At 48.9% G+C, this 27,745-nt stretch overlaps 1 protein-coding gene across 6 annotated transcripts in view; it reads right to left on the bottom strand.

Annotated features, from left to right (window-relative positions):
• The window catches only part of LOC132393368 (sialic acid-binding Ig-like lectin 10), a 77,495-nt gene that overhangs the window by 9,580 nt on the left and 40,170 nt on the right, over window positions 1-27,745 (bottom strand). For 5 of the 6 annotated variants that reach the window (XM_059968491.1, XM_059968512.1, XM_059968519.1 and 2 more), the window contains 4 exons: window positions 24,360-24,474; window positions 20,065-20,144; window positions 11,407-11,772; window positions 10,028-10,321 (listed from right to left, as the gene is read on the bottom strand). In XM_059968491.1, the coding sequence (XP_059824474.1) occupies window positions 10,028-10,321; window positions 11,407-11,772; window positions 20,065-20,119 (715 nt within the window). In that variant the 5' untranslated portion in view covers window positions 20,120-20,144; window positions 24,360-24,474. The remainder of the gene's footprint in view (window positions 1-10,027; window positions 10,322-11,406; window positions 11,773-20,064; window positions 20,145-24,359; window positions 24,475-27,745) is intronic. The other variant, XM_059968500.1, reaches the window with a different exon arrangement.

Raw genomic sequence — 27,745 nt, 5'->3', positions numbered from 1 at the left:
GAGAAGACCAGAGAATGGGGTTGAGGGGGGTAACAAGTCAGCAATGATGGAATTTGCGTAGCAGAGTCGATGGGCCGAGTGGCCTAAATCTGGTCCTATGTCATATGGTCCACTGTCCAAATTCCTCGCCACAAGCTCACAGCCAAGGACAGCCCTGCACTGATTACTGATTACGGTGATGCCCACTTTGAAGGGCAGAAACGAGTAACAGTGTGGTATCGGAGAGACAGTGCTGAGGGAGTGATGTGGGCAAAGATGCCGTGCGGAACTTCATCAGTGGATTGTTGTCACACAGAGGGAGCGCCGCTCTGTCAGAAGGACGTTACTGAGATAGGGTCACACTGTGGGAGGGGCGATATTGGAGGTGAAGTACTGAGGAAAGTCGCACTGAAGCAGTTGCGAAACGGAGGAGGGTCACAGTGTGTGAGCTCTCTCTCCCCTAAAGTTGAAAATAGCGGCAAAATCATAAAAAAAACAAGCTTCGAGACCTCCAGAAGGTTTTGGGAGAATGGGGTGTCATATAGACAGTGAACTAGAGCGGGTTCTTTCCTGCAAGGACCCGGTTTTGAAGTTTTCGGTCCGTGTTTCTCGGGCGCTGAGCAGTGGCTGCAGCTGACTGATTGCCAAAGTTCGAGTTTTTAACTTTGTCCGGAGCGGGAACGGATTAAATCCGTTTTGAAACAACGGTAGCCCCTCCCGTTTAGGTTGCCGAGCCCAGGGCGATTGGGAAGACTTCGGGGCGGCCGGAGGAAGAGCGGACTGACCTGGGAGACACCTTCGTTTTTGCAGCAGCACGGATGGCGCTGGGGGTTTTCAACCAGACGGACATCCAGCCTGTCCACGGATAACTCCCATCTCCCTCCCCTCTCTCAACTGTTTCTTTTTGAGAGATTATTTGCTGGGGTCTCGCTGTGTTTAGTCTCAGCGGTGCTGCCGAATTTCGGACTGAGTGGTGACCGTCATGGCAGACTGCAGCTCCGAGATGTCGGCATGGCGCGGAGGATGCGGGCTCTGGAGTTACATCTCGCGAAGTGGGTCCCACTTTCAAATTAATAGCCCTGAAAAATGCTGTACAATGCACTGTACCGACTTCAGTCAGTAGGAATGACGCTTTAAAAGTCATGGCTAAGGCTGTTGGGGGTCGTGAATGCGTTGTTGCATCTGCGAAATCGAGCTGGAAGACCGTTTTCTACCTGCGGTCTGTGTACCTGGTCCTGAGTAGGGGGTTAAAGGCGGGGAGGGTTTCCATAACGGTGGAGCCGGTGTTGATCCCCGTGCAGATGGTTATAATTTCCAACGTCCACTATCGCTGATGTGGCCCTCCTCTCCTCCAGCTCGCTGTGTGAAAAGCGGTCAAATATAACTCAATGAGGGACGGCACCTCCGCGGGGATTTAACCACCTTTTCTCCTTTCCGCGCCGTCTGCTTATGCAGCTGGAGCGGGGTGGGGATGTCGAGGGATGCTTTCAGGTACAATTTCAGGAGTAATGTTACACGATTCCATGGCTACCAGCCGCCCGCGATGCAAATAGTACATATTCGTTACCGCCAGGCTGCTAACTCCATCACGAAGACAGAATCCGACGCCGCTGGGTTTCCCCCGCTGCTCCCCTCTTTCTGTTCCTCCTGTCGCCCCTCCCCTTCTCCCCTTGCCCTGGCGATAGAGGTCGGTGATGGGCGCGGCACGGTTGAAAATGAGGGGTGGGTTCAGGTAGGAAGGCAAGGAAAAACAAGAAACACCCCGAGGCTTCTTCCCCTGCGAAGGGGCGGACGGCTCATGTTAAACCCGACCTGGAGGGGGCCCAAGGCCTCTGAGTTCCAGTAAAGGTCGGGAAAGGGGAGGTGGTGCCGGAGGCTGCGGACACATCCGAAATGGATGTCAGCGTGACTCTGCACATCTGTGGTCTGAAGGCGACCAGGGGTCACACGTGGGGATGGATTTACCCTCCGGATAAGCCCGGATGCTCAGAGTGTGTCTCCCCAGAGCTGGAGGATACTCCTTCCGTACAGGAGCCCGCAGCCGCGGCGGCCTCTGCTGAACGTGCGTCCTCCGGGCTGGTGAGTGGCGCCATAGCACTGGGTGCTGGCGGGGAACAAGCCCTGCCCCATGGTCGGGTGGAGAAGGGTGATGCTTTGGTAAAACTGCAGTATCTGGAGGACGATGCTGATGGCCGATATTAAGGTTATTTCAGATGGCACAGTAGACCATGATAGGGATCTGAAGGAGCAGCTGGGGATGACCTTTGGTTTGTATGGGAGAGTGAGGAGATCATCAATTAGAGTTACAGGGAACTGGTCACCCCGAGGTTGCAGGAGGATGGGGTAGTTGGGTGACCGTCAGGGGACATGGACATGTGAAAAGTCAGTCAGTGCAGAGCATCCCTGTGGCCGTTCCTCTCAATAATAAGTAAACCGTTTTGGATACTGTTGTGGGGGGTGACCTTCCACAGGAATGGCATTGAGACCAGGTTTACTGGCTCTGAGCATGGGTCCAAGGTGCAGAAGGGGAAGAGGGAGTAGAGGGGAGAGGTAGTGATAGGGGAATCAATAGTCTGGGGAACAGACAGGAGATTCTGTGGATGTGAACGGGACACCTGGATGGTTTGTTGCCTCCCAGGTGCCAGGGTCAGGGACATCTCGGTTCACATCCACAGCATTTTGGAGGAGGGACAGCAGCCAGATGTCTTGGTACATATTGGTACCAATGACATAGGAAGGAAAAGCAAAGAGGTCCTGAAGAGAGGATTTAGAGAGTGAGGCAAAAAGCTGAGAAGCTGGCCATCCAGGGTAGTAATTTCCGGATTGGACCTGTGCCACGTGCCGGTGAGGGTAAAACAGGATGATTTGGCAGCTAGATGCATGGTTGAGAAGTTGATGCAGGGGGCAGGGCTTCAGGTTCTTGGATCATTGGTCTGGGGGAGATACGACCTGTAGGAAAGGAACCCAAGGGGGAATAAAATTCTTGCAGGCAGGTTTGTTATAAGTGTTGCAGAGGGTTAAACTAATTTGGCAGGGGGATGGGAACCAGATGAATGGAGTCAGGATAGGACAGATGGCAAAAACACAAAGATATCACGCAGTCAGACTGTCAAGAAGGACAGGCAGATGAGAGGACAAAATTGCAGACAACAGTGTAGGTATCAGTGAATTAGGGATGCAGAGACAAAAAATGTAACAAATACAGTACTCAAAGTGTGATATCTCAGTGCATGGAGTATAAAAAATAAGGTAGATGATCTTTTTGCGCTTTTACAGATTGTCAGGTATGAAGGTGTGGCCATCAGTGAATCATGGCTGAGGGATGGTTATAGTTGGGAACTGAGTGTCCAGGATTACGTATTGTATTGGTGGGATAGGAAGGTAGGCGGAGGGGATGGTGTGACTCTGCTGGTAAAATATGGCATCAAATCATTAGAAAGATGTGACATGAGATCAGAAGATGGAGAATCCTTGTGGGTTGAGTAAAGAAACTGTAAGGGTAAAAGGACCTTGATGACGGTTGCATTCAGGCCTCCAAACAGTAGCTGGGATGTGGACTACAGATTACAATGGGAAATAGAAACGGTGTGTCAAAAGCAAAACATTATGATGGACATGGGAACTTTAACAAGTGGGTAGATTGGGAAAATCAGGTTTGTAACAGATTCCAAGATTCCGAATGAGTTGAATATCTACAAGATGGCTTTTTAAGACATTTTGTCATTAAGCCTACTAGGAGATCAGCTACAATGGATTGGGTGTGATGTAAATGAACCAGAGGCAATTTGGAAGCTAAAGGTAAAGGAACCCTTAGAATGGAATGATGGAATAATCATAATTTGATTGAGCTCAACTTGAAATTTGATAGGGAGAAATTAAAGTCTGACAGTGCAGTATTTCAGTAAAGGAAATTACAATGGTATGAGAGAGGAGTTGACCAAAGTAAATTGGAAGGAGATGCTGGCACACCTGACAGCAGAGTAGCAATGGCTTGAGTTTCTGGGAAAATGAGGAAGGTGCAGGATGGTGTATTCCAAAATCAAAGAATACTCAAATGGGAAAATAGTGCAACCGTGAGCAACAAGGGAAGTCAAAGGCAACTTGAAAGCTAAAGAGAGGGCATACCACAAAGCAAAAATTAGCAGGAAGATATAGTATTGGGCAGCTTGTAAAAAAAGTTACAACAAGCAACTAAAAGAATCACCATGAGGGAAAATATGAAATATGAGAGAAAGCTAGCAAACAATATCAAGGGGGATCGGAAAAGTATTTTCCAGTAAACAAAAAGAAAAATAGAGATGAGAATCAATATAAGACCATTAGAAAATGAGGCTGGAGAAATAATAACAGGGACAAGGAGCTGGCAGATGAACTAAATGAGTATTTTGCATCAGTATTCACTGTGGAAGACACAAGTAGTGAGGCAGGTGTTGACGGGTGTGAGGGAAGAGAAGTGAATGCAGTTACTATTACAAGGGAGAAGGTGCTCAAAAAGTTGAAGGACCTAAAGGTAAACAAGTCGACCAGACCAGATGAACTGTACCCTAGGGCTCTGAAAGAGGTAGCAGTAGAGATTGTGGAGGTGTTGGTTATGATCCTTTAGGAATCACAGCCTGTGGGAGAGCATTCCCAGGTTTACTACTCTGTTTCACAGCCTGTGGGAGAGCATTCCCAGGTTTACTACTCTGTTTCACAGCCTGTGGGAGAGCATTCCCAGGTTTACTACTCTGTTTCACAGCCTGTGGGAGAGCATTCCCAGGTTTACTACTCTGTTTCCCAGCCTGTGGGAGAGCATTCCCAGGTTTACTACTCTGTTTCCCAGCCTGTGGGAGAGCATTCCCAGGTTTACTACTCTGTTTCCCAGCCTGTGGGAGAGCATTCCCAGGTTTACTACTCTGTTTCCCAGCCTGTGGGAGAGCATTCCCAGGTTTACTACTCTGTTTCACAGCCTGTGGGAGAGCATTCCCAGGTTTACTACTCTGTTTCACAGCCTGTGGGAGAGCATTCCCAGGTTTACTACTCTGTTTCACAGCCTGTGGGAGAGCATTCCCAGGTTTACTACTCTGTTTCACAGCCTGTGGGATATCATTCCCAGGTTTACTACTCTGTTTCCCAGCCTGTGGGAGAGCATTCCCAGGTTTACTACTCTGTTTCACAGCCTGTGGGAGATCATTCCCTGATTTACTACTCTGTTTCCCAGCCTGTGGGAGAGCATTCCCAGGTTTACTACTCTGGCTGAAAAGCATTCCTGCTACCTCTCTTCTAAAGAGTCCTCCCTCAATTTTGAGGCTCTGTTCTCTAGTTCTGGATGCCCCCACCATAGGAATCATCCTCTCCTATCCACCCTATCTAGTCATTTCAACATTTGGCCTGATCAGTATCTTATAAAGGCTCAGCAATATCTCCTTATTTATACATTTTATTCCCCTTGAAATAAATGCCAACATAGCATTAGACTTAATTACCACAGACTCAACCTGTAAATTAACATTCTTGGAGTCTCGTTCAAGGACCCCTAAGTCCCTCTACACTTCTGACGTTTGAACCTCTCCATTTAGTTGACAGTCTACATTATTGTACCTTTTACCAAAATGCATTATCATAATTTCTGAACACTCTATTCAATCTGCCACCTTTTTGCCCATTCTTCCAAAAGTCCTGCTGCAATCTCATTGCTTCCTCAGCGCTACCTATCTCCACCTATCTTTGTATCATCCACAAATCCATCAATTCCATGATCGGAATCATGGACGAACAACATGCAAAGCAGCTGTCACAATACTGACCCTGGAACACCACGAGTCACCGGCAGCCAAGCAGAAAAGGCCCCTTTTATTCCCACTCACTGCCCCCTGCCTGACAGCCATTCTGCTCTCTGTGCCAGTATCTTTCCTGTAATGCCATTTATCTTGTTAAGCAGCCTCATATATGGCACCTTATCAAATGCCTTCCTTCAATCCAAGTAAATTATATCGACTGCATTTCCTTTGACCACTCTGTTTTTCTCCACGAAGAATGCTAACAGATTTATCAGGCAAGATTTCCCTTTAGAGAAACCTTGCTGACTTTGATTTATTTTATTATTAGGCTCCAAGTCCCTTGACACCTCATTCCTAATAATGAACTCCAATACTTTCCCGATCACTGAGGTTCGGCTAACTGGCCTATAATATCCTTTCTTTTACCTTCCTCCCTGAAAGAGTGGAGTGACATTTGCAATCTTCCAGTCCTCCAGGACCAGGCCAGAATCAAGGGATGCTTCCAGAGGACTGGAAAATTTAAAACGAGGGAGGCAACAGAAAGAAAATTATAGAGCAGTGAGCCTGACCTCAGTGGTTGGGAAGATGTTGGAGTCAATTGTTAAAGGACAAGGTTATGGAATACTTGGTAACACAGGAAAAGTCAGGATTAAGTCAGCATGGTTTCTTTAAGGGAAAATCTTGCCTGACAAACCTGTTGGAATTCTTTGAGGAGATGACAGTCAGATAGATAAAGGAGAAGCAGTGGATGCTGTACATTTGGATTTTCAGAAGGAATTTGACAAGGTGCCACACATGAGGCTGCTTAATAAGTTCAGAGCCCATGGTTAGAGCATTGGCTGATTAATAGGAGGCAACAAGTGGAAATAATTGGTGTATTCCAAAAACAAAGAAATACACAAATGGCAAAATAGTACAATCATGGCTGAGAAGGTCAAACCTAATATAAAAGCTAAAGAGAGGGCATACAACAAAGCTAAAATTAGCAGGATGATATAGGTTTTGGTAGCTTGTAAAAAAAAGTTACAGAAAGCAACTAAAATAATCAATATGGGAAAATATGAAATATGAGAGCAAGCTAGCAAACAATATCAAAAGGATAGAAAAAGCATTTTCAATATATAAAGAGAAAAATAGAGATGAACTTCGAAATAAGACCATTAGAAAATGAGGCTGGAGAAATAATAACAGGAGACAAGGAGATGGCAGATGAACTAAACGAGTATTTTGTATCAGTCGTCACTGTGGAAAACACGAGCAGTGTGGCAGGTGTTGACGGGTGTGAGGGAAGGGAAGTGAATACAGTTACTGTTACAAGGGAGAAGGTGCTCAAAAAGCTGAAGTTACACAAGTCAGCCGGACCGGATGATCTGCACCCTCGGGTTCTGAAAGATGTAGCAGTAGAGATTGTGGAGGCATTAGTTATGATCTTTCAAGAACCATTGGACTTTGGCATAAGACCATAAGACAAAGGAGGAGAATTTAGCCATTCAGCCCATCGAGTCTGTTCCACCATTCCATCATGGTTGATCCCAGGTCCCACTCACCTCCATACACCTGCCTTCTCACTATATCCTTTGATGCCTGACCGATCAGGAAATGATCAACTTCCACCTTAAATATATGCACAGACCTAGGCTCCACCGCAGCCTGTGGGAGAGCATTCCCAGGTTTACTACTCTGTTTCCCAGCCTGTGGGAGAGCATTCCCAGGTTTACTACTCTGTTTCCCAGCCTGTGGGAGAGCATTCCCTGATTTACTACTCTGGCTAAAAACATTCCTGCTACCTCTCTTCTAAAGAGTCCTCCCTCAATTTTGAGGCTCTGTTCTCTAGTTCTGGATGCCCCAACCATAGGAATCATCCTCTCCTATCCACCCTATCTGGTCATTTCAACATTCGGCCTAACTAGTGTCTTATAAAGGCTTAGTATTAACTCCTTGATTTTATATTTTATTCCCCTTGAAATAAATGCCAACATTGCATTTGACTTCTTTACCACAGACTCAACCTGTAAATTCACCTTCTTGGAGTCTTGCATGAGGAGGGCTAAGTCCTCTACAACTCTGATATTTGAACCTCTCCATTTAGATGATAGTCCACACTGTTGTACCTTTTACCAAAATGCATTATCATACATTTCCCATCACTGTATTCAATTTGCCACATTTTTGCCCATTTTTCCAAAAGTGCTGCTGCAATATCATTGCTTCCTCAGCACTACCTATCTCCACCTATCTTTGTATCATCCACAAATCCATCAGTTCCATGATCCGAATCATGGACGAACAACATGCAAAGCAGCTGTCACAATACTGACCCTGGAACACCACTAGTCACTGGCAGCCAAGCAGAAAAGGGCCCTTTTATTCCCACTCACTGCCCCCTGCCTGACAGCCATTCTGCTCTCTGTGCCAGTATCTTTCCTGTAATGCCATTTATCTTGTTAAGCAACCACATGTGTGGCACCTTATCAAATATCTCCTGAAAATCCAAGTAAATTACATTCACTGCCTCTCATTTGACTACTCTGTCTCTTCCTTGAAGAGTGATAACAGATTTATCAGGCAAAATTTCCCTTAACAGGAACCATGTTAACTTTGATTTATTTTATCATTAGGCTCCCAAGTACCTCGACACCTCATTCCTAATAATAGACTCCAACATTTTCCCAAACACTGAGGTTAGGCTAACTGTACTATAATATCCTTTCTTTTTCCTTCCTCCCTTAAAGTGATATTTGCAATCTTCCGGTCCTCCGGGACCAGGCCAGAATCAAGCGATGGTTCCAGAGGACTGGAAAATTGCAAACAAGGGAGGCAGCAGAAAGGAAATTTTAGAGCAGTTAGCCTGAACTCAGTGGTTGGGAAGATGCTGGAGTCAATTGTTAAAGGACGAGGTTATGGAGTACTTGGTGACACAGGACAAGATAGGATAAAGTCAGTGTGGTTTCTTTAAGGGAAATCTTTGCCTGGCAAACCTGTTGGAATTCTTTGAGGAGATGACAAGTCGGATAGATAAAGGGGAAGCAGTGGCTGTTGTACATTTGGATTTTCAGAAGGAATTTGAAAAGGTGCCACACATGAGGCTGCTTAATAAGTTCAGAGCCCATGGTTAGAGCATTGGCTGATTAGTAGGAGGCAGTGAGTGGGAATAAAAGGATCTGGTTGACTGGCAGTGACTCATGGTTTTCTGCAGGGCTCCGTGTAGGGACCACTTATCTTTATGCTGTATAGGTGATTTAGATGATGTCTTTGTTGCCAAGTTTGCAGGGGATATGAATATTGTTGGAAGGGCAGGTAGTGTTGAGGAAACAGGAAGGCTACAGAAGGATTGCAGATCAGAAGGATGGGCAAGAAAGTGGAACATGTTGCAAATGTTGCAAAGTGCATGGACATGCACTTCGGTTGAAAAGATAAACCTGCAGACTATTTTCTAAACGGGGAGAAATTCGAAATATCTGAGATGTCCTTGTGCAGAACACCCTAAAGGTTAACTTGCAGGTTGAGTGGGTGGTGAGGAAGGCAAATGCAATGTTAACATTCATTTCAAGGGGTCTAGAATATAAGAGCAGGGTTGTGATGCTGAGGCTTTACAAGGCACTGGTGAGGCTTCACCTTGAGCATTGTGAACAGTTTTGGGCTCCTTATCTAAGAAAAGATGTGCTGGCATTGGAGAGGGTTCAGATGAGGTTCAGATGGATGACTCTGGGAATGAAAGGGTTATCATATGGGGAATGTTTGATGGCTCTGGGCCTGTGCTTGCTGGAACTTAGAAGGATGAGGAGGAATCTCTGAAATCTTTTGAATGTTGAAAGCCCTAGACAGAGTGGATGTGGAAAGGATGTTTCCCATGGCGGGGGAGTCCAGGGCAGGGTAGAGGGGTGTCCATTTAAAACAACGAGGCAAAGACATTTCTGTAGCCAGAGTTTGGTGAGTTTCAGGAATTAGTTACGACAGGCCACTGTGGAAGCCAGGTCATTGGGTTTATTTAAGGCAGAAATTGATAGATTCTTGATTGGCCATGGCATCAAAGGTTATGGGGAAGAGGCCGGGGAGTGGGGCTGAAGAGGGGAAAAATGGATCAGCCATGACTGAATAGTGGAGCAGATTCGATGGACCAAATGGCCTAATTCTGCTCCTATGTCTTATGGTCTTCTTCACGGATATTAAGGGCAAAATTTGTCAGTAAATATATAATTGAATTATCCTCATACTGAAATTTACAGACTATTTCTGTGTACTCTGTGGAGTATTGCTGTACCTGTATGATAACTGTTCTCCATACTTACAATGCACAGTTAGTGTGAGGGTCTGCTCCGATGAAACAGATGGGTATCTGACTCTGCAGGTGAGACTTTGCCCGTGGTGTTTGGGCGCTGGGGTCATGGTCAGGACAGAAGTATATGTCAGAGTGTTGTGCCACCGAGTTACGCTGCTTGAGACTGATGGTGGTACATCCGTGGGGGTGACCCAGGTTAAGGTGGGTGAAGTTCCATTACACGTTGTGTTGAAGACGCATTTTATGTTCACAGACTTTCCTTCAACAAGTTCTGCAGCGAATATCGTGGGTTTATCTGTGAAATCTAACACAGAGAAATGGATCCTTTTAGTTCAGTATCACCAGATGCATCGGTTCAGATAGAAATCCCAGCCCCACAACAGGAAATATGTTTACAGGATGATCCCTGAACAATGAGGGTAGAGTGTGAGGGAAAGTTGAACAGTGTGGGGTTCATTACTGTTCTGAAAGCTGTTGAGAGGGGAAATGGGAATCAGAGTCCTCCACTGAGAGCCTCAATATCACACAGTCACTGATACATCCAGTGGGGTACGTCCTTCCCCAGACAGTGAGACATGGGCCAAGTGGACTTGGTCATGGGGGTGATGAGTTTAAAAAGTTCAAATTAAATTTATTAGCAAAGTACATATACAGGTTGTTACCATGTCCTGTACTACCTTGAGATTCACTTTCTTGCAGGCATTTACAGGAAAAAAGAAATCAAACAAAATTTACAAAAATCTACACAAGCAGACAAAGACTGACAACAAAAAGACAAATTGTAAATTCAAAAATAACAGTGCTGTCAATGTGAGTTGTGAAGACTCCTTGAAAGTGAGCCTGTAGGGCACAGAATCAACTCAGAGTCGGGGTGTTTGAGGTTATCCACACCATTCCAGGAGACTGGTGTTTGAAGGGGAATAACTGTTCCTGAACTGGGTGATGTGGGACACAAGGCTTCTGTACCTCCTGCCCGATGTTGTTAGTGAGACCAGGGCATGGCCTGGATGGTGGATAAAAACTCAAAGGATGATGGAAAGGAGGGATGTGTGGATGGTTGGGATGAAGATGGAGAAGGAGTGGAGGGTCAGTGGGAAGATGAACACTGCCACATGCAGAGACAACTAATTCGGCAAGTTACTGCACATAACTCCGAGAGCCTCTCGTGTCCATGTCAGTTGTACTCCAATATGATTAGTAACATAGATTGGCTTTCATAACATAGTAACAATCGACAAGCTGAAAATACAGAGGCTGCATTGGGAATGAATTGGAAGTTTCCTGAAAATCGGGAGTTGTGACGATGTGAATATGGACCCAAGCCAAGTTTATATTATTCCCCACTGACTGCTGAATGTCTGCTGTTGAGTGACCACACAGAACACCTACCAGAAACACGGAGCCATGTAACAGGGAGATAGTTGTAACGATTCCTCCTTTCAAATTCAATCCTGAAGAAGTACGGCCCTTCATCTTCCTCAGTGATATTGTCGATAACCAGGGAACAGTCACCGTCTTTCAAGTCTCCAGACAGACGGGTCCGAGACTGAAACTTCTGCATCTCCTGACTGTGATCACTGGAGTGAAAGGCTATACGATGATTTTCCTGGTTTTCACTGTTATACCAGATACCAGTCCTTGAATTCTCATCCAGACGTGATGGATAACGGTAGTGGCATGGAATCCGGGCACACAAGCCTCTCTGTGCTGTCACATCTGATGGTGTTTCAGCTCTCCACTCATTCGACACTGCAGCTGAGGAGAGAATGAACAATGTTTGGTAATGGACGACTTGTGAACACACCGGCCTTGATATCCATCCCCTGTATCTCTCTTGCACTGTGGACGTGGTGTGTACCGAGTGTGGGAGACACAAGGAAACCCACCAGGCCTCCTCACAGATGGAGGGGACATGTTAGTTGTTTGTGGGGGGGGGGGGGGCTCGTAGCAGGTTCATTCTCTGTTCTCTCATTGGCCTCAGGACCGATGAAGTCCAGCACTGTCAGGAAGAATCAAGGACAGAGGTATCATCTAACACTGCAGGAGGAAATGGAGTGGCCAAAACTGGTCTGCGTTCCTCTGTTGGGAATCACTTCCTGTTTGCTCTACCACGTGTCACTGTCTCTGCTCCTTCCATCCATCCACTACACTGGATCCATCAGATCTTATGGATCTAGGAATGAATATGGATCATTATTATCTAAGGGATCCCTGTGGGACTCCCACAGGTACAAGGATGCCGACGTGCCTGTGACTGAGTACCACAGACACCGGTGACAGACAGACTGGAACAGGGGCCTGTTCTGGCAGTTCCCACGCTAAAGGTGCAGCTTTCTCACAACCTGTCCCAGTCAACAATACAACAATCCCACACACTGTCCTGCTTGTACTACTGCCCAGTTATGTGCATCATCACTGTATATCACACTATGGCGATTTAAATCTTCTGGAACATAAGAAGCTGGACATCACAGGTACATCCTTCCCGACCATCGGAAGTCTCCACAACAGGCGCTACCTCAAGAAGGCAATGTCCGTCGTCCAACATCCCCACAGTCCACACCATGTCATGTTCTCACAGCTCCCATCAGACTGGATCAATGACAGAGGAAGACTCCCTCCTTCTCAATAACAGTGCTGGATGGTGATCCAGGGCTCCAGGGCTACTCCGGTTCCCCTCATGCACCGGGACAGGACTCCCTCAGCAGAGCACGGCCTCGATTGAGGCAACAGTTTGAGAGAGTAACCCCACCGGTGACTCTCCACTCACAGGCGATCCCTGTTCTCCAGGGCTTTCCTCCTCCCCAGAGGATGGGTGCTCTGGGCACACAGTCTCAACCGAAGGCAATTCTGCCACCTCACATGCCCTCTCTAAAATGGTGCCGCGCACCAGCCTGGACTTTGCATGCTGAAGAGAAGCCACCCAGCCAGAGGCCCTTGTGTGACAGGACTTTCCTCCAGCTCTGGGGAGACATACTCTGAGCATACGGCCTTAACCGGAGGTAAATCCTTCCCCTGGATTGCAGACTCAGAGACACATCTCTCCGTATCTTCAGACCTCAGGGGTGCTGTGGCACGCTGACCTCCATATCGGAGGCTCCCTCAGACTCGGGCACCACTTTCCGTACCCGGCTTCCCCAGGCCTTTGCTGAATCTCAGACACCATAGGGCCCTTCGAGTCGGGTCCAGGAGTCACCTCCTGCCCCTCTCCTCCGGGGGAGAGGTCCGAGATAGTTTCTTTCTTTTGGCCTTCCAATCAGTCACCTGACCCCACCGCTCACCGTCATCCCCGACATTCTCCACCACGGGTGGGTGGGGGAACAGCAGGGGTAGGGACAGGTCGGGAAGGCTCAGCAGTGCTGCCCTGTGTCTCCGAAGTGAAGTTCACAGCCTGCGAGTATGTCCAAACTATTTACAGACCAGGCATGTCATCTCTGGACTGTAATAATGCCCCTCAAATTGCACCTGAAAGCCCCCATCTGCATCCCCACCCCGTTCCAGTTGCATCAGCAAGCGGCGTTGAAATGAGAAAAGGTGATCAAACCCCTGCAGAGGTGTCCTGTACCACACTGGGGTGGTATTTGACCGCACCAAGAGAGGGCAGCTGGGGAGGAGGGCCGTACCAGGGATATTGGGGGTGGGCGTCGGAAAGAATAACCAACTTCACAAAAGCCCACTCACGGCCAAGAACACAGCTCTCCGAACACCGAAGATGGAATATGTGCTTCCTGTTCAGTTTTGTACACTAACAAGACGATCAACAGTTACAGCCACAGTCTTTCAACAACAACAGGTCAGAGAGGGGAGGTAAAGTAGGAGTTATCTGTGGACAGGCAGGGATGTCCTCGTGTTGGGAGAAAAACTTCAGCGCTGTACTTGTCACTGAGCAAATCAAAGTCTAAACTCCCCTTCCCTCATCGCCCTGGGATAGGCACTCCAAACGGGAGGGATTATTCACTATTACAAAACTGAATATATCTCTCCCCGCAGCTGACAAAGTTTAAGGTATGATCCTTTGCAATCTGTCAGCTTTAGCCAAGACTCGGCGCTCGACACATGGGCCAAAAACAACACAAACAAAATCCTTCCGGGAAGAGAAACTGCTCCAGTCCACATCCAAGATGAGACTCCATTCTCCCAAAACCTTCTGGTGGTTCTGAACCTGTTCTTTCAGATTGTTCCGCAAGTTTTCAACTTTAGGGGACAGAGCTCATACAGTGTGACCCTCCCTCAGTACCACCCGTCCCGCAGAGTGACTCTCCCTCAGCACTGCCCCTCACACAGTGTGACTCTCCCTCAGCACTGCCCCTCACAGTGTGACTCTCCCTCAGCACTGCCCCTCACACAGTGTGACTCTCCCTCAGCACTGCCCCTCACAGTGTGACTCTCCCTCAGCACTGCCCCTCACACAGAGTGACTCTCCCTCAGCACTGCCCCTCACACAGAGTGGCTCTCCCTCAGCACTGCCCCCACAGTGTGACTCTCCCTCAGCACTGCCCCCACACAGTGTGACTCTCCCTCAGCACTGCCCCTCTCACAGTGTGACACTCCCTCAGCACTGCCCCTCTCACAGTGTGACACTCCCTCAGCACTGCCCCTCACACAGTGTGACCCTCCCTCAGAACTGCCCCTGACACAGTGTGACTCTGCCTCGGCACTGCTCCTCACTCAGTGTGATTCTCTCTCAGCACTGCCCCTCACTCAGTGTGACCCTCCGTCAGCACTGCCCCTCACTCAGTGTGACTCTCCCTCAGCGCTGCCCCTCACACAGTGTGACTCTCCCTCAGCACTGCCCCTCACTCAGTGTGACTCTCCCTCAGCGCTGCCCCTCACACAGTGTGACTCTCCCTCAGCACTGCCCCTCACACAGTGTGACTCTCCCTCAGCACTGCCCCCACACAGTGTGACTCTCCCTCAGCACTGGCCCTCACACAGTGTGACTCTCCCTCAGCACTGCCCCTCACTCAGTGTGATTCTCTCTCAGCACTGCCCCTCACTCAGTGTGACCCTCCGTCAGCACTGCCCCTCACTCAGTGTGACTCTCCCTCAGCACTGGCCCTCACACAGTGTGACTCTCCCTCAGCACTGCCCCTCACTCAGTGTGATTCTCTCTCAGCACTGCCCCTCACTCAGTGTGACCCTCCGTCAGCACTGCCCCTCACTCAGTGTGACTCTCCCTCAGCACTGCCCCTCACACAGTGTGACTCTCCCTCAGCACTGCCCCCACACAGTGTGACTCTCCCTCAGCACTGTCCCTCTCACAGTGTGACTCTCCCTCAGCACTGCCCCTCTCACATTGTGACCCTCCCTCAGCATTGCCCCTCACACAGAGTGGCTCTCCCTCAGCACTGCCCCAACAGTGTGACTCTCCCTCAGCACTGCCCCCACACAGTGTGACTCTCCCTCAGCACTGCCCCTCACACAATGTGACCCGCCCTCAGCACGGCCCCTCACACAGTGTGACTCTCCCTCAGCACTGCCCCTCACACAGTGTGACCCTCCCTCAGCACTGCCCCTCACTCAGTGTGACTCTCCCTCAGCACTGCCCCTCACACAGTGTGACCCTCCCTCAGCACTGCCCCTCACTCAGTGTGACTCTCCCTCAGCACTGCCCCTCACACAGTGTGACTCTCCCTCAGCACTGCCCCTCACACAGTGTGACTCTCCCTCAGCACTGCCCCTCTCACAGTGTGGGTCTCCCTCAGCACTGACCCTCACACAGTGTGCCTCTCCCTCGGCACTGCCCCTCACTCAGTGACTCTCCCTCAGCACTGCCCCTCTCACAGTGTGACTCTCCCACAGCACTGCCCCTCACACAGTGTGATTCTCCCTCAGCACTGCCCCTCACACAGTGTGCCTCTCCCTCGGCACTGCCCCTCACTCAGTGACCCTCCCTCAGCACTGCCCCTCTCACAGTGTGACTCTCCCTCAGCACTGCCCCTCACACAGTGTGACTCTCCCTCAGCACTGCCCCTCACTCAGTGTGCCTCTTCCTCGGCACTGCCCCTCACTCAGTGACCCTCCCTCAGCACTGCCCCTCACACAGTGTGACTCTCCCTCAGCACTGCCCCTCACTCAGTGTGACTCTCCCTCAGCACTGCCCCTCACACAGTGTGACTCTCCCTCAGCACTGCCCCTCACTCAGTGTGACTCTCCCTCAGCACTGCCCCTCACACAGTGTGACTCTCCCTCAGCACTGCCCCTCTCACAGTGACCCTCCCTCAGCACTGCCCCTCACACAGTGTGACCCTCCCTCAGCACTGCCCCTCACACAGTGTGACTCTCCCTCAGCACTGCCCCTCACGCAGTGTGGGTCTCCCTCAGCACTGACCCTCACACAGTGTGACTCTCCCTCAGCACTGCCCCTCTCACAGTGTGGGTCTCCCTCAGCACTGACCCTCACACAGTGTGCCTCTCCCTCGGCACTGCCCCTCACTCAGTGACTCTCCCTCAGCACTGCCCCTCTCACAGTGTGACTCTCCCTCAGCACTGCCCCTCTCACAGTGTGGGTCTCCCTCAGCACTGACCCTCACACAGTGTGCCTCTCCCTCGGCACTGCCCCTCACTCAGTGAATCTCCCTCAGCACTGCCCCTCACACAGTGTGACTCTCCCACAGCACTGCCCCTCACTCAGTGTGCCTCTCCCTCGGCACTGCCCCTCACTCAGTGACCCTCCCTCAGCACTGCCCCTCACACAGTGTGACTCTCCCTCAGCACTGCCCCTCACTCAGTGTGACTCTCCCTCAGCACTGCCCCTCACACAGTGTGACTCTCCCTCAGCACTGCCCCTCACTCAGTGTGACTCTCCCTCAGCACTGCCCCTCTCACAGTGACCCTCCCTCAGCACTGCCCCTCACACAGTGTGACCCTCCCTCAGCACTGCCCCTCACACAGTGTGACTCTCCTTCAGCACTGCCCCTCACACAGTGTGACTCTCCCTCAGCACTGCCCCTCACACAGTGTGACTCTCCCTCAGCACTGCCCCTCACACAGTGTGACTCTCCCTCAGCACTGCCCCTCACACAGTGTGACTCTCCCTCAGCACTGCCCCTCACACAGTGTGACTCTCCCTCAGCACTGCCCCTCTCACAGTGACCCTCCCTCAGCACTGCCCCTCACACAGTGTGACCCTCCCTCAGCACTGCCCCTCACACAGTGTGACTCTCCCTCAGCACTGCCCCTCACACAGTGTGACTCTCCCTCAGCACTGCCCCTCACACAGTGTGACTCTCCCTCAGCACTGCCCCTCACACAGTGTGACTCTCCCTCAGCACTGCCCCTCTCACAGTGACCCACCCTCAGCACTGCCCCTCACACAGTGTGACCCTCCCTCAGCACTGCCCCTCACACAGTGTGACTCTCCCTCAGCACTGCCCCTCACACAGTGTGACTCTCCCTCAGCACTGCCCCTCACACAGTGTGACTCTCCCTCAGCACTGCCCCTCTCACAGTGTGACTCTCCCTCAGCACTGCCCCTCACACAGTGTGACTCTCCCTCAGCACTCCCCCTCACACAGTGTGACTCTCCATCAGCACTGCCCCTCACACAGTGTGACTCTCCCACAGCACTGCCCCTCACTCAGTGTGCCTCTCCCTCGGCACTGCCCCTCTCACAGTGTGACTCTCCCTCAGCACTGCCCCTCACACAGTGTGATTCTCCCTCAGCACTGCCCCTCACACAGTGTGCCTCTCCCTCGGCACTGCCCCTCACTCAGTGACCCTCCCTCAGCACTGCCCCTCTCACAGTGTGACTCTCCCTCAGCACTGCCCCTCTCACAGTGTGACTCTCCCTCAGCACTGCCCCTCTCACAGTGTGGCTCTCCCTCAGCACTGCCCCAACAGTGTGACTCTCCCTCAGCACTGCCCCCACACAGTGTGACTCTCCCTCAGCATTGCCCCTCTCACAGTGGGTCTCCCTCAGCACTGCCCCTCACACAGTGTGACCCGCCCTCAGCACGGCCCCTCACACAGTGTGACTCTCCCTCGGCACTGCCCCTCACACAGTGTGACTCTCCCTCAGCACTGCCCCTCTCACAGTGTGACTCTCCCTCAGCACTGCCCCTCACACAGTGACACTCCCTCAGCACTGCCCCTCTCACAGTGTGACTCTCCCTCAGCACTGCCCCTCACACAGTGTGACTCTCCCTCAGCACTGCCCCTCTCACAGTGTGATTCTCCCTCAGCACTGCCCCTCTCACAGTGTGGGTCTCCCTCAGCACTGCCCCTCACACAGTGTGCCTCTCCCTCGGCACTGCCCCTCACTCAGTGACTCTCCCTCAGCACTGCCCCTCTCACAGTGTGACTCTCCCTCAGCACTGCCCCTCACACAGTGTGATTCTCCCTCAGCACTGCCCCTCACACAGTGTGCCTCTCCCTCGGCACTGCCCCTCACTCAGTGACCCTCCCTCAGCACTGCCCCTCTCACAGTGTGACTCTCCCTCAGCACTGCCCCTCACACAGTGTGACTCTCCCTCAGCACTGCCCCTCACTCAGTGTGACTCTCCCTCGGCACTGCCCCTCACTCAGTGACCCTCCCTCAGCACTGCCCCTCTCACAGTGTGACTCTCCCTCACCACTGCCCCTCACACAGTGTGACTCTCCGTCAGCACTGCCCCTCACTCAGTGTGACTCTCCCTCAGCCCTGCCCCTCACACAGTGTGACCCTCCCTCAGCACTGCCCCTCACACAGTGTGACTCTTCCTCAGCACTGCCCCTCTCACAGTGTGACACTCCCTCAGCACTGCCCCTCACACAGTGTGACCCTCCCTCAGCACTGCCCCTGACACAGTGTGACTCTCCCTCGGCACTGCTCCTCACTCAGTGTGATTCTCTCTCAGCACTGCCCCTTACTCAGTGTGACCCTCCGTCAGCACTGCCCCTCACTCAGTGTGACCCTCCCTCAGCACTGCCCCTCACACAGTGACACTCCCTCAGCACTGCCCCTCTCACAGTGGTATCTTACCCTACCGGTTTAAGAGGGTGTTGGTGAAGCGAAGACTTGCTGATAACAAAGCTATCAATTACGGTATTGCACTTTTTTTCTTTGATATGATCACAGTAATCGATAATCTGTAACTTCCCTTTCGCAGTTCATCAGTACTTGGAGGTAATTCGATGTGGTAGAACAGAGGCGTTGTGACGGAGGGAAGGCAGAGTGGGAGCGGTGGGACCGGGCCCGAACCCGATATCGAAGTTTTGCAATTTCAGTGAAAAGTGAAAAGTTCAGGTGAAAAGAACGAGGAACAACCCAAAATTTGGCAATTTCAGTGCCGGGACAGATTGAAAAGCTGAGGGTGTCGGGGCGGGGGACGAGGCTCAGCTCGCTGTTCCCTGACATATCTCAGAATTGTATATATTCTACATTCTCCGATAATAAATGTACTTTGAACTTTGAACTATGGGAGCTAACTGCTGATGTGTGATATCGAGATACTAACCAGCCGAGTTCTGAGAACTGCCCAACACCCGTGGTTTCACACATTTCCATCGTCAGCAAGACTGAACCAACACTGTTGAGTTGTCACTGACTATTCTTATCGAGCCAGTGATGTCTCTGTGAAGCTGTTCACCAATCAGCCGGGCTCTCGCCCCACTGCCTCACACGTTTTATCCCCGAATGATCCAATTCCCACCGGTTAATCTTGTTAAAGCTGCTTCCACTACCCTGATGAGAGACTGAGTTACAGAGAGAGGTTGAATTGGTTGGGACATTCTTCATTGGAGTGTATCATACGGGGTGATCATATTGAGGTGTATAAAATCATAACGGAAACCGACAGGGTAAAAGTTCACAGTCTTTTTCCCAGAGCTAGGAAATCAAGACCACAGAGGCACATGTTTATGGTTATGGAGGAGAGATTTAATGGTCAGCAGAAACAATTTGGGCTGAAGGGCCTGTTTATGTGTTGTACGACTCTTGACCCTTTCAGCTAACCAGCCCGACACACAGCCCAGCCCCCTACTCAGCCCTGAGTACCCTGGTTAGTGTCACACCAGCCAGACTAGAGGAAAATCAGGGATTTGCTGCCCGAGCTGCTGCTGATTTACCTTGAAGAAGTGGCAGGAGGAAGTACACCTTTCCAATTGTTCTCAGATCCAGCATATTCTGTCAGTTTTCCACACTTAGACTGGAAAAGAAAGTAGTTACAATGAATCTCCAGCAAACTGTCGCGGTTCCAACATCAGTGTGAGAGACAAGGTGATTCCCAGACTGTTCCACACTTTTCCCGTTAGGAATCCAACACACTTCCAAATCATTTCTTTTTAATGTTGTAGCGGGCATTTTAAAGGGAGCTTTGAAAAAGAGGACAGATGACAGAGGAACTGGGCTCCAGTGAACCAGAAGGGAACAGGAAACTGACACAAAGTGGTGAAGGAGGTGTTTGGTACATTGGACGTATCAGTCAGGAGAGTGTGAACTAAAGTTAGAACGTTATCTTAAAACTGTTCAATGTGTTGGTATATTGCACTTGGAGCATTTTGTGCTGTTCTGGTCACCCAGCTACAGGAATGATGTCATTAAGCTGAAGAGAATGCAGGAAAGATTCATGAGGATGTCGCTGGAGTGTTTGAGTGATAAGGAGAGACTGAACAGGCTGGCAGAGTATTCCCTGAAAGGAGCAACATTATTAATGATTAGTGTGACACACCCTCAGTACTGTCCCTCTGACAGTGTGACACTCCCTCAGTACTGTCCCTCTGACAGTGTGACACACCATCAGTACCATCCCTCTGACAGTGTGACACTCCCTCAGTACTGACGTTCTGACAGTGTGACACTCCCTCAGTACTGTCCCACTGACCATGTGACACTCCCTCAGTACTGTCCCTCTGACAGTGTGACACTCCCTCAGTGCTGTCCCTCTGACAGTGTGACACACCCTCAGTACTGTCCCTCTGACAGTGACACTCCCACAGTACTGTCCCTCTGACAGTGACACTCCCACAGTACTGTCCCTCTGACAGTGTGACGTTCCCTCAGTACTGTCCCTCTGACGGTGAGACACTCCCTCAGTACTGTCCCTCTGACAGTGTGACACTCCCTCAGTACTGTCCCTCTGAAAGTGTGACACTCCCTCAGTACAGTCCCTCTGACAGTTTAACACTCCCTCAGTACTAACGTTCTGATAGTGTGATACTCCCTCAGTACTATCCCTCTGACAGTGACACTCCCACAGTACTGTCCCTCTGACAGTGTGACACACCCTCAGTACTGACGTTCCGATAGTGTGACACTCCCTCAGTACTGTCCCTCTGACAGTGACACTCCCACAGTACTGTCCCTCTGACAGTGTGACACTCCCTCAGTACTGACGTTCCGATAGTGTGACACTCCCACAGTACTGTCCCTCTGACAGTGTGACGTTCCCTCAGTACTGTCCCTCTGACAGTGTGACACTCCCTCAGTACTGTCCGTCTGACAGTGTGACACTCCCTCAGTACTGTCCCTCTGACAGTGTGACACTCCCTCAGTACTGTCCCTCTGACAGTTTAACACTCCCTCAGTACTAACGTTCTGATAGTGTGACACTCCCTCAGTACTATCCCTCTGACAGTGACACTCCCACAGTACTGTCCCTCTGACAGTGTGACATTCCCTCAGTACTGACGTTCTGATAGTGTGACACTCCCTCAGTACTGTCCCTCTGACAGTGACACTCCCACAGTACTGTCCCTCTGACAGTGTGACGTTCCCTCAGTACTGTCCCTCTGACAGTGAGACACTCCCTCAGTACTGTCCCTCTGACAGTGTGACACTCCCTCAGTACTGTCCGTCTGACAGTGTGACACTCCCTCAGTACTGACGTTCCGATAGTGTGACACTCCCACAGTACTGTCCCTCTGACAGTGTGACGTTCCCTCAGTACTGTCCCTCTGACAGTGAGACACTCCCTCAGTACTGTCCGTCTGACAGTGTGACTCTCCCTCAGTACTGTCCGTCTGACAGTGTGACACTCCCTCAGTACTGTCCCTCTGACAGTGAGACACTCCCTCAGTACTGTCCCTCTGACAGTGTGACACTCCCTCAGTACTGTCCCTCTGACAGTGTGACGTTCCCTCAGTACTGTCCCTCTGACAGTGTGACACTCCCTCAGTACTGTCCGTCTGACAGTGTGACACTCCCTCAGTACTGTCCCTCTGACAGTGTGACACTCCCTCAGTACTGTCCCTCTGACAGTTTAACACTCCCTCAGTACTAACGTTCTGATAGTGTGACACTCCCTCAGTACTATCCCTCTGACAGTGACACTCCCACAGTACTGTCCCTCTGACAGTGTGACATTCCCTCAGTACTGACGTTCTGATAGTGTGACACTCCCTCAGTACTGTCCCTCTGACAGTGACACTCCCACAGTACTGTCCCTCTGACAGTGTGACGTTCCCTCAGTACTGTCCCTCTGACAGTGAGACACTCCCTCAGTACTGTCCCTCTGACAGTGTGACACTCCCTCAGTACTGTCCGTCTGACAGTGTGACACTCCCTCAGTACTGACGTTCCGATAGTGTGACACTCCCACAGTACTGTCCCTCTGACAGTGTGACGTTCCCTCAGTACTGTCCCTCTGACAGTGAGACACTCCCTCAGTACTGTCCGTCTGACAGTGTGACTCTCCCTCAGTACTGTCCGTCTGACAGTGTGACACTCCCTCAGTACTGTCCCTCTGACAGTGAGACACTCCCTCAGTACTGTCCCTCTGACAGTGTGACACTCCCTCAGTACTGTCCCTCTGACAGTGAGACACTCCCTCAGTACTGTCCCTCTGACAGTGTGACACTCCCTCAGTACTGTCCGTCTGACAGTGTGACACTCCCTCAGTACTGACGTTCCGATAGTGTGACACTCCCACAGTACTGTCCCTCTGACAGTGTGACGTTCCCTCAGTACTGACGTTCTGACAGTGTGACACTCCCTCAGTACTGTCCCACTGACCATGTGACACTCCCTCAGTACTGTCCCTCTGACAGTGACACTCCCACAGTACTGTCCCTCTGACAGTGTGACGTTCCCTCAGTACTGTCCCTCTGACGGTGAGACACTCCCTCAGTACTGTCCCTCTGACAGTGTGACACTCCCTCAGTACTGTCCCTCTGAAAGTGTGACACTCCCTCAGTACTGTCCCTCTGACAGTTTAACACTCCCTCAGTACTAACGTTCTGATAGTGTGATACTCCCTCAGTACTATCCCTCTGACAGTGACACTCCCACAGTACTGTCCCTCTGACAGTGTGACACTCCCTCAGTACTGACGTTCCGATAGTGTGACACTCCCTCAGTACTGTCCCTCTGACAGTGACACTCCCACAGTACTGTCCCTCTGACAGTGTGACACTCCCTCAGTACTGACGTTCCGATAGTGTGACACTCCCTCAGTACTGTCCCTCTGACAGTGACACTCCCACAGTACTGTCCCTCTGACAGTGTGACGTTCCCTCAGTACTGTCCCTCTGACAGTGAGACACTCCCTCAGTACTGTCCCTCTGACAGTGTGACACTCCCTCAGTACTGTCCGTCTGACAGTGTGACACTCCCTCAGTACTGTCCCTCTGACAGTGTGACACTCCCTCAGTACTGTCCCTCTGACAGTTTAACACTCCCTCAGTACTAACGTTCTGATAGTGTGACACTCCCTCAGTACTATCCCTCTGACAGTGACACTCCCACAGTACTGTCCCTCTGACAGTGTGACACTCCCTCAGTACTGACGTTCTGATAGTGTGACACTCCCTCAGTACTGTCCCTCTGACAGTGACACTCCCACAGTACTGTCCCTCTGACAGTGTGACGTTCCCTCAGTACTGTCCCTCTGACAGTGAGACACTCCCTCAGTACTGTCCCTCTGACAGTGTGACACTCCCTCAGTACTGTCCGTCTGACAGTGTGACACTCCCTCAGTACTGTCCCTCTGACAGTGTGACACTCCCACAGTACTGTCCCTCTGACAGTGTGACGTTCCCTCAGTACTGTCCCTCTGACAGTGAGACACTCCCTCAGTACTGTCCCTCTGACAGTGTGACACTCCCTCAGTACTGTCCCTCTGACAGTGTGACACTCCCTCAGTACTGTCCCTCTGACAGTGTGACACTCCCTCAGTACAGACCTTCTGGCCGTGTGTGATTTCCTCATTTGCGTCACTTGAATAACGTTCCCTTTTCTGTATCACTGGTGTTTCGGAGTGAAGGCAGGGTAGATTTAGGGGGGTGTGACTTGAGGGACTGAATTAAACAGAGAGGTTCTTTATTTTGGGATTTATTCATTGGAGCCCAGCAGAATGTGGGGCGTCCTCTAGAGTTAAATAAAATCATGAGTGGTGGAGATTGGATGAATAAACCCAGTCTTTTACCTGGACTGCCGAATTAAGAAACAGAGGGTTCCTGTTTTAGATAAGATGGGAGAGATTTAATGGAGCCCGAAGAGACAAGTTTTTCATGCAGCTGGTGCTCTGTACCTGGAACAAGCTAACAGAGAAATTTCATGAGGCAGTACAATTACATTGTTAGACAGATACAGTACATTGTTCGGAAAGTTTTAAAAGTATATGGGGAAATGCTAGCAACTGAGACTGGCTTAGTTGGCATGCATTGGATGGGCTAATGTGCCTGTTCCTGTGCTGTTTGACTCGACCATCGTTCGACAGAGTGACTCTCTTTGAGCACTGACTCTGCATTCAGTCCACTGAAGTACGTTGGCATCGTGGTTAGCACAACTGTTGGAATCAAGCAACAATGAATATATAATTCAGACAGTGTTTTTTTTATAACAAATAAACCATTAAATACTATTAAAAAAAAAGTAGGGAAGCGACCAACGTAACCAGAAGTCGGCTGCTGTGCGGCAGCTCGAACAGTTCTTAAAGCGATAATGCAAAACAAGTTCTTTAAAATAGTATTGTCAAAAAGTCCAAATGGATTTCCGGCCAATTAAAGAACAGACTTCTCTTGGATTAAATCTTCTTTCACGACTTTGCTGCGAAGTATGCTTCGCCGAGGGTTTTACAATTGAATGAAATAATTCGTCTTAAAGGCACTGACCTTTCCTTCGCGAAACTCTGCATCCGACTCCTTTTCTGCCCCTTTTAGCAGGAGTTAACACGGACACAGGTTACTAATTCCTTGTGCGAAGATTAAACAAAGGTCGAATCTGTTTCACAGTCAACATTAACTTTCCCAATCCTTCGGGATTTCCAAACTCCTTTAAAATCTTCACTCTTCAACTTGATTTTCAGTGGCAGTATTGTAGCAGAACTGCCGGCAATAACCTTTGAGTCTTAAAACAGAAAGTAAAACTCCACTTTTAAACAAAACTGTGTCATAACTTAAAATACGCAGTGAAACATGGAGTCTCTAGCAAATTCATCCACGAACTGCCCATTTCACAGGGTGGGGTTCTCCTTTTATACCTTGTTTAAAAACTATCACATGACCTCTCACTGGTGGGAAAATGACATCACTCCACCATCACAAGACCATTACCTTCAATTACACCATAGCTTCAATTACATCATGGTCACGTGACAAGTACAAGCTAACTACGGTACGTAACACCTCCTTTCAAAAAAAAGTTTTGATTTGTCAAGAACAAAATTTTAACAATTAACTATTTACAGGAGAAGAAATACAAACATACAAAATTTACAATCTACTCAGTATACATAGTATTGCCATACATCAACTGACAAATTATTACACAGGAGTGTTACAAATGTTAAAATATCACTCCATAAAAAAATTACATTGTACATTCAACATCGAGATAGTCAGCAATTACATTATCTTTGAGTTATCAAAATATTGTACTCTTGTAACATTAAATTCCAATTTAATAATCTTCTATTTTTGTTTTTCATCTTACTTACAAACACTAACGGATTATGATCAGTGTAAACGATAAGTGGTTTTTGAATTGTAACCAACATACACATCAAAATGTTCTAAGGCTAAAACAAGAGATAACAATTCATTTTCTATTGTCGAATAGTTTCTTTGATGCTCATTAAATTTCTTAGAAAAGTTAGCTACTGGATGATCAACCTCATCACTCACCCCTTTGCATTAATACTGTTCCTGCAGCCTCATTGCTTGCATCTACAGCTAATGAAAAAGGTCTGTCAAAGTCAGGTGCCTTGAGCACAGGTTGTTGACATATCATTGTTCTCAATTTCTCAAATGCTTCTTGACAAGGCACTGTCCCCACAAACTTTTCATTCTTCAAGAGGTTATTTAGTGGAATGGCAACATTAACAAAATCTTACCAAATTTTCGGTAATATCCTACCATTCCCAGGAATCTTCTGAGTGTTTTTTTTTTCCCAGTTGGAGGGGGCATCTTTAAAATTGCCCAAACTTTTGCCTGAACAGGAGCTACTTTACCTTGACCCACAACATAACCAAGGTAAGTTACAGTGGCATGTCCGAATTCACTTTTAGCCAAGTTAACAGTTAAGTTAGCTTTTGAAAGCCTTTCAAATAATTTCTCCACTGCATTAATGTGTGCTTCCCAAGTATCATTTCCTGTCACCAAATCGTATCCTTTAATACAATTTGTATCCTTTAATCCCTGAATCACAGAGTTAATCATACGCTGGAAAGTACTTGAGGCATTCTTCATTCCAAATGGAAGAACATTATATTCCTATAACCCAGATAGAGTTACAAACACAGAAATCTCTCTACCTCTATCTGTTAATGGAACACACCAATACCCTTTTTAATGGAACACACCGATACTACCGTCTGGTTTTGGCACCATAACACAAAGTGAGCTCCAATTCGAGTTAGAAGGTCGAATCATATTATTCTCTAACATATATTTAATCTCTTTCTCAGCAAGTTCACGTTTTTCAATGTTCATCCTGTATGGATGTTGTTTACTGGGTTTGGCATCTCCAACATCTACATCATGTGAAGCCACAGTGGTCCTTCTAGGAACATCTGGAAACAAATCCTTACATTTAAAAATTAACTGTTTCATTTGCTGCTTATGCTCGGGCTGTAAATGTGCTAATTTTTCATCAATATTTTCCAGAATGGTTGAGTTTGGTAATCTGACAGAAACAACGTTGGGTCTAGAATGAGTTTCAGATTAATCATCTATTATGTTCCTAGTGAGATCAGACTCATCATCATTAACCACAACAGTCACCGTAGCAGACTGTTTCTCATAATATGGTTTTATCATACTCATATGGCAAAGTTGAGTTGGCCTTCTACGACCTGGAGTTTTTATCACATAATCCACATCATTGATTTTAGACTCAATTTCATAAGGGCCATGAAATTCAGCTTGTAAAGGATTTGTTTGCACTGCAAAAAGAACCAGCACCTTATCTCCAGGCTTAAACTTCCTCATCTTAGCTTCTTTATCACACCAGGTTTTCATTTTCTCCTGAGCCAATTTTAAATTTTCCCTAGCTAAGCTACAAGCTTTATGTAACCTGTCCTTAAATATTAAAACATAGTCCAACAAATTAGTGTGTACTCCTTTATTAATCCATTGTTCTTTTGATAAGGCTAAAGGTCCTCTAACTCTATGCCAAATACAAGTTCAAATGGACTGAAACCTAAGGAACTTGCACGGACTCCCTTACTGAAAATAGAAGTCAATGTTTACCCTCATCCCAATCATTTTCATTTTCCACACAATATGTCCTAATCATAGTCTTGAGGGTAGAATGAAACCTTTCTATGGCACCTTGTGATTCTGGATGGTATGCAGATTAAGTGATTTGCTT

Source organism: Hypanus sabinus, chromosome 1, assembly GCF_030144855.1.
Source record: "Hypanus sabinus isolate sHypSab1 chromosome 1, sHypSab1.hap1, whole genome shotgun sequence".
NCBI lineage: Eukaryota > Metazoa > Chordata > Chondrichthyes > Myliobatiformes > Dasyatidae > Hypanus > Hypanus sabinus.
The sequence above is the reverse complement of the archived record's forward strand: the minus strand, read 5'-3'. Positions and strand labels throughout refer to the sequence as shown.